Source organism: Anneissia japonica, unplaced genomic scaffold, assembly GCF_011630105.1.
Source record: "Anneissia japonica isolate Jap-2015-1 unplaced genomic scaffold, ASM1163010v1 scaffold287960_len3192837_cov198, whole genome shotgun sequence".
In the NCBI taxonomy this organism is placed as follows: Eukaryota; Metazoa; Echinodermata; class Crinoidea; order Comatulida; family Comatulidae; genus Anneissia; species Anneissia japonica.
In genome coordinates this window covers 1275741-1297189 of record NW_022712725.1, presented here as the reverse complement: position 1 = coordinate 1297189, position 21449 = coordinate 1275741, and the positions used below count along the sequence as shown (strand labels likewise).

At 33.9% G+C, this 21449-nt stretch overlaps 3 protein-coding genes across 6 annotated transcripts in view; 1 reads left to right on the top strand and 2 right to left on the bottom strand.

Annotated features, from left to right (window-relative positions):
- The window catches only part of LOC117108092 (histone-lysine N-methyltransferase SETDB1-B-like), a 22970-nt gene extending 19226 nt beyond the window's left edge, over positions 1-3744 (top strand). For 2 of the 3 annotated variants that reach the window (XM_033249986.1, XM_033249984.1), the window contains 4 exons: positions 68-169; positions 598-722; positions 2034-2122; positions 2547-3744. In XM_033249986.1, coding sequence (XP_033105877.1) covers positions 68-169; positions 598-722; positions 2034-2122; positions 2547-2664 — 434 coding nt within the window. In that variant the 3' untranslated portion in view covers positions 2665-3744. The remainder of the gene's footprint in view (positions 1-67; positions 170-597; positions 723-2033; positions 2123-2546) is intronic. The other variant, XM_033249985.1, reaches the window with a different exon arrangement.
- Positions 3745-4580: 836 nt separating this feature from the next.
- Positions 4581-12681, bottom strand: LOC117108094 (kelch repeat and BTB domain-containing protein 8-like). Of its 2 annotated transcripts, none has more exons than XM_033249989.1 (2): positions 12583-12681; positions 4581-7477 (listed from the first exon to the last, which is right to left on the bottom strand). In XM_033249989.1, exon 2 carries the CDS (start codon positions 7449-7451, stop codon positions 5781-5783), a length of 1671 nt encoding a protein of 556 aa, XP_033105880.1. In that variant the 5' UTR covers positions 7452-7477; positions 12583-12681; the 3' UTR covers positions 4581-5780. The 2 variants fall into 2 exon arrangements, with proteins under 2 accessions (XP_033105880.1, XP_033105881.1); XM_033249990.1 differs by lacking the exon at positions 12583-12681 and adding an exon at positions 7965-8278.
- LOC117108093 (kelch-like protein 12) lies at positions 9084-12643 on the bottom strand. The gene is made up of 2 exons (XM_033249988.1): positions 12538-12643; positions 9084-11888 (listed from the first exon to the last, which is right to left on the bottom strand). The coding sequence occupies exon 2, from the start codon at positions 11860-11862 to the stop codon at positions 10186-10188; it is 1677 nt and encodes a 558-aa protein (XP_033105879.1). The 5' UTR covers positions 11863-11888; positions 12538-12643; the 3' UTR covers positions 9084-10185.
- Positions 12682-21449: the final 8768 nt, after the last annotated feature.

The window sequence follows — 21449 nt, the reverse complement described above, 5'->3', positions numbered from 1 at the left end:
TTTAATTACTAGGATTTGGATGAATAAGATTATAATGTATTGCAATTTAACACATTCTGTTTTATAGGAAAAATAAGGACTGCAAAAAAATCAACGCACACACGTTTAGCCCTGACAAAGAGTCCAAGTATTGCATCTCAAGAGATGGCCAATATCTCTCTTAAGAAAGGTAAGTCCGGTATGTCCAACTGAGCATAGCTGGATATTTCAGTATTGGCTTTATACTGTACTGATAGTAGTGCTCACCTACTTGTTTGGTGTCCAGTGATAGGTATAACTTGTTATTATTTAAATAATAAAACATTAAAGTAGTATATAGGGTGTGCTCTCTTTTCTGGCGTTGCTTTCCACACCACCCCCAGAATTCAAATTTGAAACAGATAGGCCTCCACATCTGTAGGAGCTATACCAGTGCTACTTTGCAGAAACATTGTATAATCAGCTTTCAAACAATACTAAAGGTATTAATCTACCTTTATTTTTTCTAATAATATGGAAGTATGGTACTGAAAGTGCAAGACCACCACACTTGAGTGGCAAGATTGAAATGCATGACTGTTAATGTTGAAAAGTAATTATCCAATTTTGTTTGAGTAGCAGAAGAAATCAAGGCAGATGAAGAAAAACCAACTTTCCCACGAAGTCGAAGCTTGTTTGGAGAAGAAGAACGCTGCTATGTGATGGATGCAAAAAGAGAGGGAAATCTAGGCCGATATTTTAATGTAAGTTGACAGTTAAGTCCAGTTTCCTTAAAATCGCTACACTATTGCTACAGCTTTTTCAGCTCCGTCACTGTACTGTGTAGCAATCGCCGACGTACACGGGGAGCCTCCCCGATTTCGACTGACGAATCAGCATCGCCGAAAGCTGTCAGCGATAGTATGTAGCGATTGTATGGAAACCAAACTTACCCAACAATTGTTGTGTACCATCAATAAAAGAAGTGATGAACGCGACTCCAGAGATGGGTTTTTTCCACGGCCTCCATCTTCACAAGACCAAATTGGCGCCCCATATTCAAGGAGAAACACTGATTAATGATCAGAAGAGTGCACTTTTAAAAAACTAGTTTTAACAAATTTATATAACCGATTAAGCTTTGTCCACATTACCAAATTTTCTTATGCCGTATATGGTCATGATGTGCCTATATATGGTCATGTTGTGCCTATATATGGTCATGATGTGCCTATATATGGTCATGTGCCTATATATGGTCATGATGTGCCTATATATGGTCATGATATTATGTCATCATGGTCATTATGCATGTCACATGTTTTTATCGAATAAAATTCTTGAAAAGGCTTTAGTTACACAAAGTTTTGGAGTTGTTGGTACAGCATTTGCGATTTGGCCTCTCAACATTTGAACCCTCTCTGTGAATTTTGCTTGTACTTGGGCATGGCACTACCAATGGTTGTCTCTCTCCAGCAGTTCGTGAAGGTGGTACCTGGTAGGCTGAAACACCAATGCACCGATTATTAGCTGCAATAATATGGAATTCTCTGCCAAGTATGTTTCATAGCTGTTTGACCTAATGGCTCGGGTAAATAACGTAAAGGCCTTGTTGGCATGATGTGCTTTAAAAGAAACTAGCCAAACTAGTCACTCGTTGCAATCGTGTTTCAGAGAAAATGGCCAAAAGATGCTGAAATGTCAAATTGTAAAAAATCAATTTTATTGCACTAAACTAACCTTTATACTGTATATCTATACATCATGCTATGCTGTTATTTCCCCCTTATTCAATGTTAAAACAACACTTTTTAAGGATTTCATGATAGTTTGTGCATGAAAAATGCCCAAAAAAATTTGAATGCTGATTTCTCATATATGTATGTTTAAATGCTTGTAACTTCATAAGGAAATGTTGGATTTTAATGATTTTTACCATTTTATAGCTCTTATTTTATTCTTTAACACTGTATTAATAATGCAAAATCGATTTTTGCTACGAGTTACTGGTTTGGCTTTTCTTTGCCACGTATTGTATTGTAAATAGTTGTAATGACAATTGTTATTCTCCACAGCATAGCTGTGTTCCTAACTTGTTTGTCCAGAATGTTTTTGTTGACACCCATGATCTGCGTTTTCCCTGGTTAGCTTTCTTTGCGGGACAGTAAGTTGATTTATATTATCTTATAAATAAATGATGTTTAAAAACTTTTATTAAAATTATTGCAATAAGATAAAAAGTTTGTGTTTGTACCTAATAAATAAAAGTATCTCTAACTTGAGCTTGAACAAAAGTTACCGGTAGTTTATTTGTATGCACAAATCCAAGTTACTGAAAGGTTCACTGATTAATCTCAGATAAGGTTAATCTCAGATAAGGAAGCATAATACATACTCCAAGTATTGAAATGCATGCCATCATGTTGGGATTCATTATTTTAACATTAATTATGTGATCATCAGAAATCCAAGTTAAATATTCAAGAAATTATTTTAAAAAATATATTGCAGAGAGAGGTACAGTATATTGTTATAGCAAGCCTTAAATGATTAAAAAATATTATAACATTTAAACTTCATTTCTTCAGAAACATCAGAGCAGGAAGTGAACTCACTTGGGATTATGGATATGAAGTAGGAAGTGTTGCAAACAAGACTCTATATTGCTACTGTTCATCTGTGGATTGTAGAGGGCGTCTATTGTAAATTCTTAGCTTGGAGTAAACAGTGTATTTTTATTTATGGGCCTCATAGATTTAACATGTATACAACATGATATTGAGCATTCCTCCTACTATGGGCATAGATAGATCTTAGTGGTAGAAATATTTCTCATCCTCCTTTTGTCAGTGCCAAACAGTAATCCTTTATTAAACACAAGAAAATAATAGGGGAGCACTGCACCAAATATTTGTGGTAAGTGTTTGTTTTCAAAATTTTGGATTTCCCAATAAATATGTACATTGATACAATTTATGGTGCTACTATTGTGGTGCTATGTATGCTATATTTCAACACAATAAGAGGCTGATTTTTATCCTTTGAAAAACAAAAGAGTCAGTCCACACAGAGCGTACTGTGTACGGCAACATCATGCCCACATTCAAGCAAATCCCATGTACTATATTTTGCCACATAAAGCTTAAAGATACACTGTCTGCGAAAAAAAAATCAGGGAATACCTCAAACCTCATTTAAAATGATCAAGAAGATTAAGCGTTATAAACTTAATCAAAAGTGGTGCTATACACAAAATCACAGATTTTAAAGATAGGAAAGTTACTAATTTTTTGAAAAGTTTGCTACTACAAGTAGTAAGATATATAATAAAATGAAATCAACCAATCTCTTCATGTGACTACTAAGTAAGTAAAAAAAAAGACTTAAACTCAATATCAAATAATAAGCAATTTGAAACCATCTTTGGGACCTGAAAATTTGGGAGGGGGAGGCCAGGGTTTGGTGTCAAATTAGAGGGCTAGCTTTTTGTTAAAGATTGATTGGTGATTATTTGGTTTTTTGAAAAAGTGTTCTCAAATTAGAGGGGTCTCGAAATTTGAGGAGCCTCGAATTGGATGGTGCACTGCATTTGATAGTTAACAATACTATATTATTATTATTATTATTATTATTTGATATTCAGTTTGGTTAAAATACCAAATAACATAGTAACAGTATTTAATTTATCAATACATTTGTGAATTTTTTATCAGATTTTAAAAATAATTACCTCAAAGATGTTAGGAGTAAAATTATAACTGTATGAGAAATTTTAACTATTAACCTTCCCTATAATTTGCTTTAATAATTTTCAATTACCAAGTTCACTCATCCATATTTACAATCAGTTCCAGGGCCAGAAAATTTTCCAACTAGGGGTTTAAATTCTCTTCAAACCCACCGTGTTATGAGCAAATTTTAAGAATATAACCACCTAGAGTAGATGCCCAGAAAAATGTCATGCTCAGACATTAAAAATGCTTTATTAAAGCATGGAGGTAATTGCTACCGGACGAAATAATTTGCTTCTTCCCTGACAGGTGACCAGGGGCCACCACTGGTACTGCCACTGCTTAGAATCCTAATATTTTTGGTCATTGTTGAAACTAGAGTTCAAGAAAAGACTATAAAAAGCATTTATGTTGTAAACTCTCTAAACATGATGAATGCAATTTGGTAATTGAAAATGATTTTGGTAAAAGAAAAATCAGTTTGTTGGTACTGTACAGTAGTTGAAAACATTCCAATAGGTTTAGAATGTCAGTGTTCAATGTCTGTTTTAGTAACATGGACAAATATCATAGTACTATACATAGTTTAAAGCTTTGTCTACACTATCAAATTTTGTGTGACAAAAAAGTGTGATATGCCCATATATAGGCATGATGACATCACACCATGACCATGTATAGGCATAGCATTACCATATATGGGCATGTCAAATTTTTTTGTCAAAGAAAATTTGATAGTGTGGATAGAGCTTAACAAGCACAATCTAGTGCAATCCAGACTCAAATTTTCTTGGGACAAATAAACTGTTGTATGCCTATATAAGGTCAATCATGATGTGATATCATTTTGACCATATATAGGCATGTCACATGTTTTTGAGAAAATAACAATTTGATAGTCTGGACAGGGCTTTATTGAAGAATGCTGATCAATATAAACACAATTTTATTTTGTATATCGTTCAGCAATGCCAAGTAGTGAGGGTAGGCCGATTGCAAACTTGTTCTGCCCTCTATTGCTTATTTATTTCAGGAAGTAGCTGGAGTTAGGCTGCCCTTCAGTTCCGCCGTGATCAGCACAAACGCAATACGTGAATAATGGTAATCACGTCATCAAATGCATTCCATTGAAAATGAAAATACGCAAATTTTATAACATGTACAGTCTAACACATTTCTGTTCACTGAAGTTTATAAACATTTAATAATATTTAATCAACCTATCGTTTTAAAAGTGTAAAACACATTTTTACAAATTTGTAATGTCTAAAAAACATATGTTCCCTTCAAAGTCAAGCCACCCTCACCTGTTGGTTGAGTATTGGTACCTTTTCATGACTTCATGATGAACGCCATTCACAGGTGTATTAGAATGCGGCATTAGTATAGTGTAGATAAAGTTACTATAGATTTTTACTGTAGTGGTACATGTTAATTATCATTCCTTGATTAAAGAGAACATGATATTGAAAAATGAAGGTTTTTTTCCTACTAAGCTGTTAGTATTTGTGTTCAAATGTTATCCATAATTGGAGCATGTTTAATAAAAACAAGCGATGAAGGTACAATGTTTATTTTTATTCTTCTTCAATCATTATAAATATTTTACTAATCACCAAAGAAATGTTTTAACTGTGTCATTTATTTGCTAATCTCAATTTAACATGTGGTGGAGGGTCACATGATTTATGGATTTCCTGTACCTTGGTCATTTTCAGTTACATGTTGAAACCTAAATATATCAGTAACTCCCATGGGTTTCATTGCTCATTTTGACTTCAAAGCCTCCCAAAATTACAGTAATTTTGTTTTCCATTGTATTAATTATTCTCATATGCAGCTTCCTGGCATGTTTGTTTTCAATAATTTTATAGCATTATGTATTCTTTACTGTCACAATCATGTCAAATAAATAATATGAAAAGGTTTCCAAGCTTTATAGCAAACCCATAAACATGGTTACCAATACAGCAGTAATGAGAAAATGTTAAAACAATTTTTTTTTTAAATTTAAATTCAGCATGCCCTGAAAAATATATTTCCACTAATAAATATTTTACTACTGTATATTCTCAGTGAACTTGATCTATGTCATGTTTTTAAGCTCTTAACAAACATTTTAGCTGTAACCATGCCAGTGACTTCTAGGAGAGGAATCAGTCCCAGGTCTGTCCACTCTTCTTTAACTGAATCGTAAACAAACATACTACAACGAGAATTAAGTGACGAGATCATGCTCAAACGCAGTCCACACACATAGAGGTTTGAGTTATACATACAGGCAGAGCAATATTTTATAGCTACATTTAGTGGTGGTTTACGCTCCCATGTGTTTGATTCTGGAATGTAAGCCTCTACTTCAACCATTGGTTTAGCACTATAGACGACACCATCTCCTGGTGATTCACCAGCAATTGTCCAAATCTCCGACCCTACAGTAACAATACCTGGACAAAGACGTGGTGTTGGCATGGGTGCAAGTGAGGGTGTCCACGTATCGGTAGTTGTGTTGTAGCACATGGTCCGACTACCAGAAAATATGTACATTGAATCACGGTAAACAGCTGTGCAATAATCAAGAACATCGTGTGGTATTTCTGATTTGAATGTCCATTCATTACGTAGTGGGTTATAACACTCAATGCTGTTTATGTACCATTCACTCATCATACCAGCTATAGTGAAGATTTTGTCATTTACACACTTTAGAGTGCGACGGCCATGAAGCATAGGTGACATTTCTATCCAGTTCCCCTGAATGTGACTGTATTTGTAGAAACTTTTGTCACGGTAGTCATCGGTAGCAATGTAGATGTCATTGTTGTTGGTCACGACACACTGGACACCCATCGCATGGCAAATGACGGGAAGAGCAATGCTGTAGCTGATATTGCACTCAAAACTTTGACATAATGCTTGTTCACAGTTTTTACGACCTACGCAGAGCAAGAGCTCCCTTTTAGTTGTACCAAGTCGATCTGGCTTTATCAGAGTCTCTTTTGGTCCCTTCTCAATGTTCCATGGAGCTAAGTTTTTTGTTAAGAATGTATTTTTATTCCACTCATCACGGAGGTATTGTTCATCAATTTTACCCAGTGAAATACATGCCAGTAAATCGGCTGTATAATTTGATCGTAACTTCTCATCAAATTTAATCCATTCTACCAGTGTATTGAATGCAAATTGCTCATGTTCAACATTCAAATTCTCACTAGAAATTATCTCGCAAATTAGTGACTTGGATGCATTTAAAAATTCCTCTTCTTTACACACTTTCATAATATTATAATTTATGTAATCTCTTGCGACTTCTTCTAACTGTTCACATGAGTATGTCTTCGCCATATCAATTATACCAATACAATTTGATATGTTCATGCATCGTTCTAAATATTCCACACAATATTCAACAAGCTGTGAAATCTGAAAGAGATTGCATGCCATGAATAGGTCCTGTACTGTGCTCTCATTGATCGAAAAACATCCTGAATACATAAAGTCAATGATAATTTCCAAAGCGATTTCATCAATGTCGTTAATATCGATAGACGTCATAGAGCTTTCACGTAGGCCGGAGGTAAACATCGCCATGAAGTACGGGCTACTGGCAGCGAGTATGTTTCGATGGCAATGTATTTCCTTATTCTGAGCCCTGAGTGTGAGGTCAGTGAGAACTTTTGAATTACGCATGTCTTTTAAACTAACAGCAATATTTTGGCCATGATTTGCATCAGTATATAAAATGGCATTTAAACCAAACATGATTGATATATAGATGAGTTGTGATTCTGGAAGGAAAGAAAAAATAACTTGTTAGGACCATGCTCAACTTTTAAGGTATTAAGATGAATATAAATGAATTTTCAGATCTACCTCTTGGGTGCAGATCATGGGGGACAGGAGACACGTCCTCCACATATTTTTAAAAGAGATTGGTCTCCCACTTTTTAAATGCAATGGAATTTCATAAGTCAAGAAGATGCTTGGAAATTTTGAAGTTAAAATGAACTGCATAAAATGACCCAGGGTTTAACAAAAGAGGACTGTATGTACAGCCAGAGTACTAGGCCTAGGTGTCATTTTCTAAAATTTAGGCACCTTAGCCACCAACCATGGGGGAGCTGAGGAGGGTGTGGACTCACAACTCCCCATCCCCCCCCCACCTTTCAAAACAGATCTAGGGTTTAGTCTGGCTGTACAGTACATTGGAAAATATACTGGAAGAAAAGAAAACATACATCCAATGCATATATCATTGACATCTATTGCGCTTACATTTTGTGTACTTTTATTTCCGAGAAATTTATCCACCACACTGCCTAACCATCCACAAAAACACAACTCGAATGTGTATGGTGAGCCATTAGGGTCATAAATCGTTCGACATACAGTAATGAAATGTGACACATTAAACTAGGCTTAACATAGGCCTATAAATTTAAAATGGCTAAGTGCCTGTCACTTGAAACAGGTTTAATACACTATAAATCTCAGAGCCTATCTGTATGAACGTAATCCTATTTGACTGGTCTCAACTAAAAAGGCGTCCCAAAGATCATTGTATATATTCAGAGATTTCTTTTGCCTATCGTCCATACATCAACACATATGAGCGCATTTTCAGGCAATACTTTCATTCATCACATCCATAATGGACCTTTCTGATAAGCCACGCCCCTTGGATATTGTATCGAAGGTTGCACAAAACGACAGTATAAAAAAACATACGCAAACACAAATGTAACTGCATATCTCTATCCCTGTATTTCTTTTTACCGTACAGTACCTTTTGTACTATTGTAATAATTATTATGGTTGGTTGGTGAGGGGTTTGTATAGTACCTCCGGTTTGATCACCATGTAATATTATAGCGAGTTGGTTGATATACAGTAGTCAGATGAAATACTTTAAATGTGAGAAGCTTTATTCAGCATCAACTATTTTTCTGCATAGCATCAATTGACTACTCAAGGTTTCTCAGTTAAGATGTTATTTATTCCATGAGTTGCCCCTTTGTAGAGTGGAGTCAGTTTGACTACAATTCTACTATACTATGACTATGAAAAACATTCAAATTATAACCAACTAAATTAAACTTCAGTCTAAACATGATGAATGCAATTTTGTAATGGAAAATGATTCTCAGTTTGTCAGTACATTATAATTATAGGTTTAAAATGCCGTGTTCAATGCTTGTTTTAATTACAATGGACAAAAAGTACTGTACATAGTTTGATAGGTATAATATAGTACAAAAGCAAAGCCTTGTTCAAATATCAAATTTTCTTTGACAAAAAACTGTTGTATGCCCATATATAGTCATCATGACCATATTTAGGCATGCCATGCCACATTTTTTTTTTAATAGAAAATAACAACATTGAAGGATGTTGATCAGTATAAACACTATTTTATTTTATATGTTGCTGCTCAGCAATGCCAAGTAGTGAGTGTAGGCATAATGCAAACTTCTTCTGCCCTCATTGCTTTATTTATTTCAGATAGTAGTAGCTGGAGTTAGGCTGCCATCAAGTGCATCTGTGATCACCACGGACACAACACAGGTACATGAATCACATCATCAAATGCATTCCATTGAAAATGAAATTACACATACATTTCTGTTCAATAAAGTTTATGAGGTTTATATACATATAATAATATTTAATCAATTTATTGTTTTAAAATTGTAGAACACATTTTTACAAATTTGTGAAGTCTAAAGAAAGATGTTCCCTTCAAAGTCATGACTTCGAAAGCCACACTCCCTTGTAGGCTGAGTATTGGTACCTTTTCACAACTTTTCATGATGAAATTTTTATTCTTCTCTCCAATCGTTATACATATTTTACCTGATATATCCCACCATCATTTACTGCATAATACAATATGGTGTTAAGATGCAGAAAAGTCACCAAAGGAATGTTTCTACTGTCTTTTCATGGAGGGTCACATGATTCATGGACTTCCTGTACCTTGGGAGGGTTATCATTTTGGTCATTTCAGTTACAGTACTGTTGAACATTGTTAAAAACTGAATATATCAGTAATGTAACTCTAATGGTTTTCATTGCTCATTTTGACTGCAAATTTCTGTGACTTCCCAGACTCCAAAAATTCCATTAACAGTCATTTTCAGGCTTTACATTGTCTTTTTATTATATCCTAGAAGAAATGTCAGTAAATTTCTAACATACTTTATGCAACTTCCTGGCATGTTTGTTTTTAATTACTTATGGAATATTCTTTACTGTTGACAATCATGAGAAATTAATTACTGTATATAATATAAAAAGAATGTACCAAGTTTTATAGCACACCCATATAATGCAATCGGGGATTGCAAATCGCAATTAAACATGATTACCAAACAGTTTAAAATACATACAGTACTGTATACAAATTGTTATAAACATTTTTTTTAAACATGTTTAACAAAAATTAAAATTGTGCATGCCTTGGAAAATATTATAAATATTTTACTATTGATCTACGTCATGCTTTTAGGTTTTTAACAAACATTTTAGCTGTAACCATGCCAGTGACTTCTAGGAGAGAAATCAGTCCCAGGTCTGTCCACTCTTCTTTAACTGAATCGTAAACAAACATACTACAACGAGAATTGAGTGAGGAGATCATGCTCAAACGCAGTCCACACACATAGAGTTTTGAGTTATACATACAGGCAGAGCAATATTTTATAGCTACGTTCAGTGGTGGTTTACGCTCCCATGTGTTTGATTCTGGAATGTAAGCCTCTACTTCAACCATTGGTTTAGCATAGGTTTCACCATCTCCTGCTGATTCACCAGCAATTGCCCAAATCTCTGACCCTACAGTAACAATACCTGGACAAAGACGTGGTGTTGGCATGGGTGCAAGCGAGGGTGTCCATGTATCGGTAGTCGTGTTGTAGCACATGGTCCGACTACCGGAAAATATGTATATTGAATCGCGGTAAACAGCTGTGCGATAATCAAGAACATCGCGTGGCATTTCTGATTTGAATGTCCATTCATTACGTAGTGGGTTATAGCACTCAACACTGTTTAAAATGTCCCAGTCACTCATACCACCTATAGTGAAGATTCTGTCATTTACACACTTCAGAGAGAATTCAGAACGGCCATAAAGCATAGGTGACATTTCTATCCAGTTCTCTTGGATGTGACTGTATTTGTAGAAACTTTTGTCACGGTAGTCATCGGTAGCAATGTAGATGTCATTGTCGTTGGTCACGACAAACTGGACACCCATCACACGGCAAACTACGGGAAGCGCAATGCTGTAACTGATACTGCACTCAACACTTTGACACCATAATGCTTGTTCACGATTTTTACGACCTACGCAAAGTAAGAGCTCCCTTTTAGTTGTACCAAGTCGATCTGGCTTTATCAGAGTCTCTTCTGGTCCCTTCTCAATGTTCCATGGAGCTAAGCTTTCTGTTAAGAATGTATTTTTATTCCATTCATCACGGAGGTATTGTTCATCAATTTTACTCAGTGAAATACATGCCAGGAGATCGGCTGTATAATTTGATCGTGACTTCTCATCAAATTTAATCCATTCTACCAGTGTTTCGAATACAGATTGCTCATGTTCAACATTCAAATTCTCATTAGAAATTATCTCGCGAATTAGTGACTCGGATGCTTTTAAAAATTCCTCTTCTTTACACACTTTCATAATATTATAACTTATGTAATCTCTTGCGACTTCTTCTAACTGTTCACATGAGTATGTCTTCGCCATATCAATTATACCAATACAATTTGATATGTTCATGCATCGTTCTAAATATTCCACACAATATTCAACAAGCTGTGAAATCTGAAGGAGATTGCATGCCATGAATAGGTCCTGTACTGTGCTCTCGTTGATCGAGAAACATCCGGAATACATAAAATTAATGATGACGTCCAAAGCGGTTTCATCAATGCCGTTAATATCGATAGACGTCATAGAGCTTTCACATAGGCCGGTGGTAAACATCGCCATGAAGTACGGGCTACTAGCAGCGAGTATGTTTCGATGGCAATGTATTTCCTTATTCTGAGCCCTGAGTGTAAGGTCAGTGAGAACTTTCGAATTACGCATGTCTTTTAAACTAACAGCTATATTTCGGCCATGATTTGCATCAGTATATGAAATGGCATTTAAACCAAACATGATTGATTTATTGACGAGTTGTGATTCTGGAAGGAGGAAAAAATGAAATGAATATAAATTAATTTCTAGGTCTACTACCAGGCCCTCCCTTACTCTACTACCATGATTAACAATCCTGTCGCCTTCTGCAAGCAAATCGCAATTCTTTACTACTAGGTAGGCCTAGGCCCTAGTCCCTCCTCTCTCGCATCTACACAAATATTGAGTGATAGTTCAGAGTTTTTCAATTACACAACCAAGATCAAGATCTACTTCATGGGCACAGATCATAGGGAACAGGGAACTCACCCACTTCCCAGCCCCCCCCCCCCATTATTTTTAAGGGTGGTTGGTCCACCTCTTATGAAGATGCCTGAAAATTGTTGAAATGAACTGCATAAATGACCCTGGTTTTAACGAAAGAGCACATCAGCCCCAAGATGGGCGTGGATTCATGACTGCACCCCCTCCCACCCAACTTTCAAAACAGATCTAGGCCTAGGCCTATGCTACAGTTGAGTAAGTCCAGGGAGGGCTAAACTCGAGCCGAGTACACCCGATCTTATACATTGATTGTATTGTAGCCTAGCTAGGCCCCTAGCCTACTGTATATGGCCTAAGCCTAGTCGAAGATTGTGGATTATTTAGCCTAGCTAGGCCTATGCATGCAGTGCACTGACAGAAAAGAAAACCTACATCTGAATTTCTGATGCATATATCTTTGAAATTTATCGTGCTTACATTTTGTGTACTTTTATTTCTGAGAAATTTATCCACCACTCCCAGAACCAATGAAGTGAACACGCAACTCGAATGTGCCATGGTGAGCCATTGGGGTCATACATTGTAATCCGGTTAAAGTTCAACTGTAAGTTTACTTTATTTTTCATACAGGATTACAGCAATAAAATGTGGCACATGAAACTTTTTTTCTGGTACAGTTTCATAATTTTTTTTAAAGAAAAATAAAATGACACTAACTACTGGATGGTTTTGGAATATAGACCTAGTCGCACAGATTACACTTACATATTTTGACATGGAGTTATCAATTACATTTATTCAAATGAAATAAATAACATTTTAGGTTTAATATACTGTATACTTAATTTAAAATGGCGACGTGTGTCACTTGAAACAGGTTTAATACACTATAAATCTCAGATGTATCTGTATGAACATAATTATATTTGATTGTTCTGAACAAAAAAAGGTGTCCTAAAAAGATCATCATCCTCAAAATCTTCTTTTGCTTGTTACTTGTTACTTGTATAGCGCCTTTCTTTTCAGTTACGAAGCGCTGTAAGCGACTCTCCACATAATAAGTCAAAAACATCCTCCCGAGTAAAGCTTGCATAGAACCAAACCCAAGAAAAGTGTACTAATAAATGCAGTAGAAAAAATAAGAAAACAAACGAAACAATAAACAAATACGATCTAAGCAAGGAGAGGAACTATTTCAAAAATGTGTGTTTTTAGATGGGCTTTGAACTGCTGCCTAAGCGAATCACAAGATCTGAGAGAATTAGGCAGACCATTCCAAAGTTGGGCAGTAATTGAAGGGAATGAATTGTTCCCAATACGTTTATGATAGACCGGTCGAACAAGTTGGAATGGATGGAGTTGGAAGATCTTGTTAAGCGCACATGTATACGTAGGTATACAAACAGCGAGATTTCACGAAATCGTTCCCAGGGTACATGGACTCACTCATGATTAAGCTGTGTTGAAAACCAGCGAAAACTAGAGAATAAAAACGTAAGTTTACGCATTTATTCAATTAGCTCAGGGACGCCGTCGGTGGCAACACCGACTTGGATTGACTCTTGGGGTGACTGTTGACCATCAGTAGGGTAAACCTAACCTCTCTCATGACAGTCTAAACCCAGCTCACGTTCCCTATTAGTGGGTGAACAATCCAACACTTGGCCAAATCTGCTTGGCAATGATAAGAAGAGCCGACATCGAAGGATCAAAAAGCGACGTCGCTATGAACGCTTGGCCGCCACAAGCCAATTTCTTTTAATGACTTTCAAGTTTTTCAAAATTCAAGGTTTTCTCCCTCTTGAAAACGATTATTGTGTACCGAGTATTCATACGTTGCATACGTATTTTTTCCATGAATCGATGAAACTCAAAAACGAAATGAGGTCGAGGACCTCCCCGAGATAATTTTGAATCCTAGATGACGGGAAATGAGCTTTCCCAACTTCTAATTTTGTTATTTGTAACAAAAAAAACAAAAAAACAAAAAATCTGAATTTTGTGGTTTTTTTTCTTTTTTTTTTGCCCAAGGGTCAGGACCCCGGACCCCCTCCCCAGATCTGCCAATGCGAATTGCGAGAAAATTAAGGCAGTTTAGTTGATGGCGGATAATGAATAGCAAAACCTGGTGGTTGTGTGTTCGATTCCCACACGAACCACTTTTTTTTAAGACAGTTTAGTTGCTGTCTCTTATACACATCTAGATGTGTATAAGAGACGCGTACTACGTTGCGTACCCCGAGAAGCTCTGGCGCCTATAGCCTTTTAATTGATTTTAAGCAATGCAATTAACATTTATTTCCATGCGAAATTTTTAAAATATCCAGTGGCGAATCCAGTAATTTGAAATAGAGCTGGGCCCAGAGAGAAACTTTTACAGATGGAGAGCGTAGACCACCTCCGCCCCACCATGGTTGGGGCTGAGGTTAGAAAATTTATAATTATGGCACCTCTAGTTGGTCGGAAATGGCACTCTCTGACTAAATTTGAATATAATTTTCATTTTTCTCCACTTTTAAAATTCCAAAAAAAAAAAAAAATTAGGGATGGTGGGCCGGCTGGGCCCATTGAATCTGCCACTGAAATACTCTTCATAAAAAGTTTTTAAAATTATCCTTTTAGTCATAATTATTCCCGCTTATATATTTCGTGCAAACTAACATTCATAAAAAGTAATGATTTATTAACTACTGATTAGCTTGTGACGTACCGGTACCATTCAAAATTCGAACCATGAAAAACAAATAAAATAAACTTAAAACAGTGATTAATTTAGTCTTTCTGCATGTACACTACTTTTAAAATCAACCAATCCACCATCAACTAAACTGCCTTAAAAAAAACATCTAGATGTGTATAGGAATCGAACACACAACCTCCAGGTTTGCTATTAATTATCCACCATCAACAAAACTGCCTTAAAAAAAAAAAAAAAAAAAAAAAAAAAAAAAATGGTTCATATGGGAATTGAACACATAACCACCAGGTTTCCAGTAACATGATTAGTTTTTTTTTTTTTCTAATTTGCATAATGATTTTTTTAAAACATTTTTGTCTATTTAAAAAAAAGTGCGTAAGTTATGGAAATGGTAACAATCATAAATCGATTATAAATTTAATTATACATTTTTAGACAAAAAATAAACCCTCTTGGCCCACTTTCCATTTTTTTGACACCATAACCATTGGTAATATTAACCTGCAGTGTATATATACAAAGAATTTTTTCTAGTATTATCAGAGTTGACTAACTGGTACTTGGTGTGGTGCTAGGTTTATCGCATTTATGGTTTAGGGGCCGCGGTTTACCTCCCTCCGTTTAGTCATGCTGGATCAGGAGTAGTAAACTCAGCGATCGTGGGTTCGATTCCCACACGGGGCAAGTTTTTTTTTATTATTATTATTAATTTTTATTTTTAAATTTTTTTAAGGTCGTGGGTTCGATTCCCACACGAGCCAGTTTTTTTTTTCTCTCTCTCTCTCTGTGATCGTGAATAGTAAAGCTGGTGGTTTTGTGTTCAATTACCACACGAACCATTTTTTTTTTTTTAAGGCAATTTTGCCATGGTGGATAATGAATAGCAAACCTGGAGGTTGTGTGTTCGATTCTCACACAAACCATTTTTTTAAGACAGTTTAGTTGATGGTGGATAATAAATAGCAAACATGGAGGTTGTGTGTTCAATTTTTTTTTTAATTTAATTTTTTTTTTTTTTTTTGTTAAACGAAGTCACTAAAAAGAGGTCAAAATGCAGCCTCTACACGCGGCGGGCTGTCAGCATAGCACCAATAAAAAAGTGAAAAATGACGGTGACCTTTTTCAAGCAATACAATTGAAACAAATACTAAAGCAATCAGAAAAGAAATGCCTTCCAAATTTTTTCTTTAAGGCAGTTTAGTTGATGGTGGATAATGAATGTATTGTACTCGTTGATGACGTCTTGAAATAACAACAAACAACAACGTGTAATGTCCGAGCCTAGGCCGTCATGGAAGCTCACTGGCTCCTGTGTAATTCATGTTGAGCCAACTGCAGACGAAAAGGTTACAATCTTTTCAGAGATAAGCTGGGAAAGTTTTAGACAGTGCCCATGAATGGAAGGATTTTAATACTGAGGAATGGAAGTTAGAGAAGTCCATGGCTTGCTTAACCGTTTTTCTTCGATCGTCGCTTCCAACTGTCTAGGCGCGTATAGCCTAAAGAGGGCCTACAGTTTGTAAGCTATTTCGGCTCTTAATTGAATAATAATAATATAACGCACTTACGATGTAAAATTTAATTTACTCACTATAAATATTCCATTAAGATATCCTGGACACGCATGAAATATTTATAGTGAGTACATTACAGCATACGTTATATTATTATTCAATTAACAGAAATGGCTTACACAAAATACTTCAATAACCATAATACAGTAAGTATATGGCCTTAACAGTGAATAAGCAGATGCAAGCAATGCAACATATTAAATCGATTATTATTGTTGTTTTATTTTTATTAATTATATATAAATTTATTATTATTACTTTTTATTGTTAAATTATTGTTATTAAAATATTATTATTGTTATTATTATTGTGCATATTGTTAGGTATAGGCTGACGTTACTACAATAACTCAATTTACTAGAACAATTCTTATACAGTATTTGTTTATTTACATTTTTGTTAACTTTGAATGATACAGACAGATACTTATTAAATAAAAAGTTGATTGACACTTGAATTTCATGTTGATTTTTAGTTTTGCCTGTAGCCTATAACAGTGTGGTGGTGATGATTGTTAATTGCAAATACAGTATAATAATGATTACAAAACAATTTAATTAAACAAAATAGAAATGCCAAAATCCTCCGATTCCCTTAGGAGACTATTTGTTCAAAAAAAAAAGTCAAGGTCTTAATGCCAACATTTCTTTCGTGTATGTAATTGCATATAGGCCTACATGATAAGCCTACATAGCAATACTGTACTGTATACGCAATAACAAATACAAAACACAAACATTGAAGTGTTGCATGACCATTGTGAAATGTACCACCTCTTTTCATCATTAATACTTAGTCAAGATTTTTTATCATATTACTTAATGAAGATTAACAATCTTGTTTAACAATAATAGCAACATTGTAATACATTACAGTACATTTTACCTTACCACTCGTTTACAGTACGGTATAATTATAAAAATAATACTAAGACTAATGATAATAATATTAATGATTATAATATTTATAATAATAATACGGTAATAGCAATGATAACAACAAATATTACAATAATAATAATAAAATAATAATAATAATAATAATAATAATAATAATAATAATAATTATTATTATTATTATTATTATTATTATTATTATTATTATTATTATTATTATTATTATTATTATAGTAATAATAAAAAGGGTGGTAATAGATGTAATTTTAGTACTGTATGCAAAAAAAGGTGTCTGTGTTTATCAAATATTCGGCCTATATACAATAACAATAATATAATGCATATAATCATACCGTAGTCGTTCCCGCATTTCAAAGTGATTTTGGATGAAACACGCATTTTGCATAAACACATGCGTGATCCTAAATTTGTCACACATTTAACAAAAGCCCAAGCGTGATAATGATTTATCACAAATTCAGAGGAAATGCATTTAAATTTGAAGAAATTGGTTGGATTAAAACTATAAAAAGTGATGCAGTAACTTAAGTCATTAGAGTGTACATTATTTCCTTGAAAGCCCTACTTATTTCACTAACGAGTTACTAAAAATTGATCAGTAAATGAAATATTTGTGTAGGTCTACAAAGTTCGGGTGCTGAAGTTAAACATAGGCACAAATTGGCTTTATTAATAATATTTATTATTAATAATATATAAACATAGGCACAAATTGGCTTTATTAATAATATTTTTGCTTATGTACCTGTATTATCAACAGACACTTTCTGAAATCGTTTTAAAACAACTTAAAAATGCCAGATCGTCGGGGGGTGGGTGGGGTGGTTCCCCTGCCGTTTGGACCCACCCCCACCCCCATCCCAGCCAACTGGTACCGGTATAGTCACTCACGCATTTCAAATCTCTCAGGTTGGTAACTATGAATAAACAATAAACAAACTACCGGGTTGCTGGTTAATTTGTAAGGTACTACATGACTCAACTATTTTTTTGACTTAGGAGTTAATTTGTAAAAATCGCACACAAATCATACGACGTCACTGACAACGCCGGGGACGGCAATTCGATTTTGATATTAATTTTCCGAATAAATACTAAATAACTTCTAATGACAAACTATTGTCTTCAGTTGTCTTTGTTGGTCATTCATCTGTCATTTTATCTATTTCTTCGGTGATATGACCATTTTCATTAATCTATAAAACACCCACATAACAACGTCACGTTAGATCGTTCGGTGGGGACGCCGTGGTGACGCCGGTAGGGTCAATTTTCTTTGGAAGGTATCAAGATGATAAACAGTTTCATTGGACTAAATTCTTGCTTATGTTAACCACATGCATACCTAAGATTATATTGACACTGGTCTCAAATGAAATATCTGACAACGTTGGTTTGAATCAATGTTTTATATAAAACTATGTCACAAATACGTATGCAAAAATGCTGTTTTTGTATTTTTCTTGAAATCTGTATGCGTGATCACCATCATCATACACAGTAGATTCAGGTAAGATGTTTCAAATGATATAAAAATGTATGCAAACGTACCTTTGGAACAGGTTTTTTTTTTTTAGTTTTATTTACCTTAACGTCGACTCCGTCTAGAAAGCAGCAGGATTAATCACCATGCTGTTTTTGTATTTTTCTTGAAATCTGTATGCCTAATCACCATATAGATTCAAGTAAGATGTTTCAAATGAAAATTCATCGTAGCCATTAATTATTATCAGTAGGTCCCGGTGTCATTCCTTGAAACGGGACGGTACGTGTACTACTTTACCACTTGAGTTCACGATGTGCACGTGACATGGGTCAAATCATGTAAAGATAATTTTTTATCCCGAATTATAATTTGTATTTTTAATGTATTACAGAGACAGGCATTCAACAATTATGTGGCTATTCATTGTACTGTTATTTACTATCAACTATCTGCCCCGGCTTCACTAATTTTTTAATTTATTTGATATGCTGAATCATTATTAATGGTATTTACCTATTATAGATTTCGATAAATTAATCAACAAATGTCTCATTTATCACACTATCGTAAATAGGCCTTATGAAGTATGAAGCATTATTAATTCTTTATTAAAGCATTATTCGAGCACCTTCATTATTATTATTATTATTATTATTATTATTATCAATATTATTATTATTATTATCAATATTATTATTATTATTATTATTATTATTATTATATATATATATATATATATATATATATATTATTTATCAACCATATTAACTTTGAAAACATGAATTAGCCTGTGTGGATAAAATTATCACAGAAAATAAACTTATAATTTATAAGATTATTTTTGAAACAGAATCAAATACAGTACGGTAGATAATATTTTTATTTAAAAGCAGGTTTTGCATGGACGTAATTTTATTTAATATGCTGATTAATATTATTATCTCATTAATCAAACTATCGTAAAACTATTATTATTATTATTATTATTATTATTATTATTATTATTATTATTATTATTATTATTATTATTATTATTATTATTGTTATTATTATATTATATTATTATTTTTATTATATTGTATTATTGTTATTATTATTATTATTATTATTATTATTATTATTATTATTATTATTATTATTATTATTATTATTAATTTACGATAAAACTGGACTAGGGAGATAGGGAGCACACAAAACATTAGTTGGCATTTTGATTTCACAAACATAAGGTGATTTACTTAATTTATCATTATCAGTGGCGGCCCCATAAATGCAAAATAGGATAGCTGTGGATAAGAATTATCACAGAAAATAAACTTATAATTTATAAGAATTTTTTTTAAAACAGAATCAAATACATTACGGTAGATAACATTTTTATTTAAAAGCAGGTTTTGCATGGATGTAATTTTATTTAATATGCTGATTAATATTATTATCTCAATAATCAAACTATCGTAAAATTGTTATTATTGTTATTACTATTATTATATTATATTATTATTATTATTATAATTATATTATATTATTATTGTTATTATAATTATTATTATTATTATTATTATTATTATTATTATTATTATTATTATTATTATTATTAAGTTAATTTACGATAAAACAGAACTAGGGAGATAGGGAGCACACAAAACATTAGTTAATTTTGATTTTACAAACATAATGTGATTTACTTAATTTATCATTATCAGTGCCGGCCCAGGAATGCAAAATAGTGGGGGGGGGCAGGAAAGGACTTGCACAATTTGGGAAAGTAGATCACCTGATGACCCCCACCATGGTTGGGGCTGAGGAAAGAAAATTTATGATTGTGACACCTCTAGATCGCCGGAAATGGCACTCTCAGATCTAAATTTGAATTATAATTTTGCTTTTGTTTTTCCATTTAACAAAAACAATTTTGAAAAATTTAGGGTTGGCTCGACCCCACTTGAATTCGCCACTGATTATTATGACGTCATTGTGAGTTTGCGTCAACGTAACACTGGAGTTTGTAAAATGTTTGTATCACTAAATCGAAATAGATGTCCGTGTCAAAGGCTGTAGAATTATTGTTTAATTATAACTATATCAAATTCACTTGACTAACTATATATATTTTTTGAAATTAGGAAAAACAGTAATCCTATGTATGTAGATAATATTAAACACTAGTATATACGTACGGCTCCGTAATATACAAAAGGAATAAATCGTTTATAGTAGAAATTGTGCACTTTTGAGTTTGTAAAAACATTGGCCTAAGTATACACGCTTCCAATTTTAACAACGTTAAGTACATTGTTTTCACAATAAATTTAGCCTCTGATAACCGCTGCACCCATGAAATCGATCAAGTGTTTCTGAGATGGTTATGAAAAATATAAACAATTGCGTTTTCACTCAGTTTTGGTCCGGAAAATACGTACCGCACTTGGAAAAGTGAACAGACAAAATTCATGAGTCATGTGTAATTGTTATTCTTTCCATACACTTTTAAAAGTGGGGTTTTAATTATAGAAGATTGGTGAAAAGTGGGCGAGGGGAACAATCGATATGATGTCGCCCTACTATGAAAGTGGGGGTGACATAGGCGTAGATCCCGGGGGGATGGAGGGGATATATCCCCCCAATATTTGACAAGGGGGGGATGGTCCATTGTATCATCCCCCCCC

What these genes read in the sequence shown, in the direction of transcription:
- LOC117108093 (XM_033249988.1), bottom strand. Translation starts at nt 11,862, where the DNA reads ATGTTTGGTTTAAATGCCATTTCATATACTGATGCAAATCATGGCCGA.
- LOC117108094 (XM_033249989.1), bottom strand. Translation starts at nt 7,451, where the DNA reads ATGTTTGGTTTAAATGCCATTTTATATACTGATGCAAATCATGGCCAA.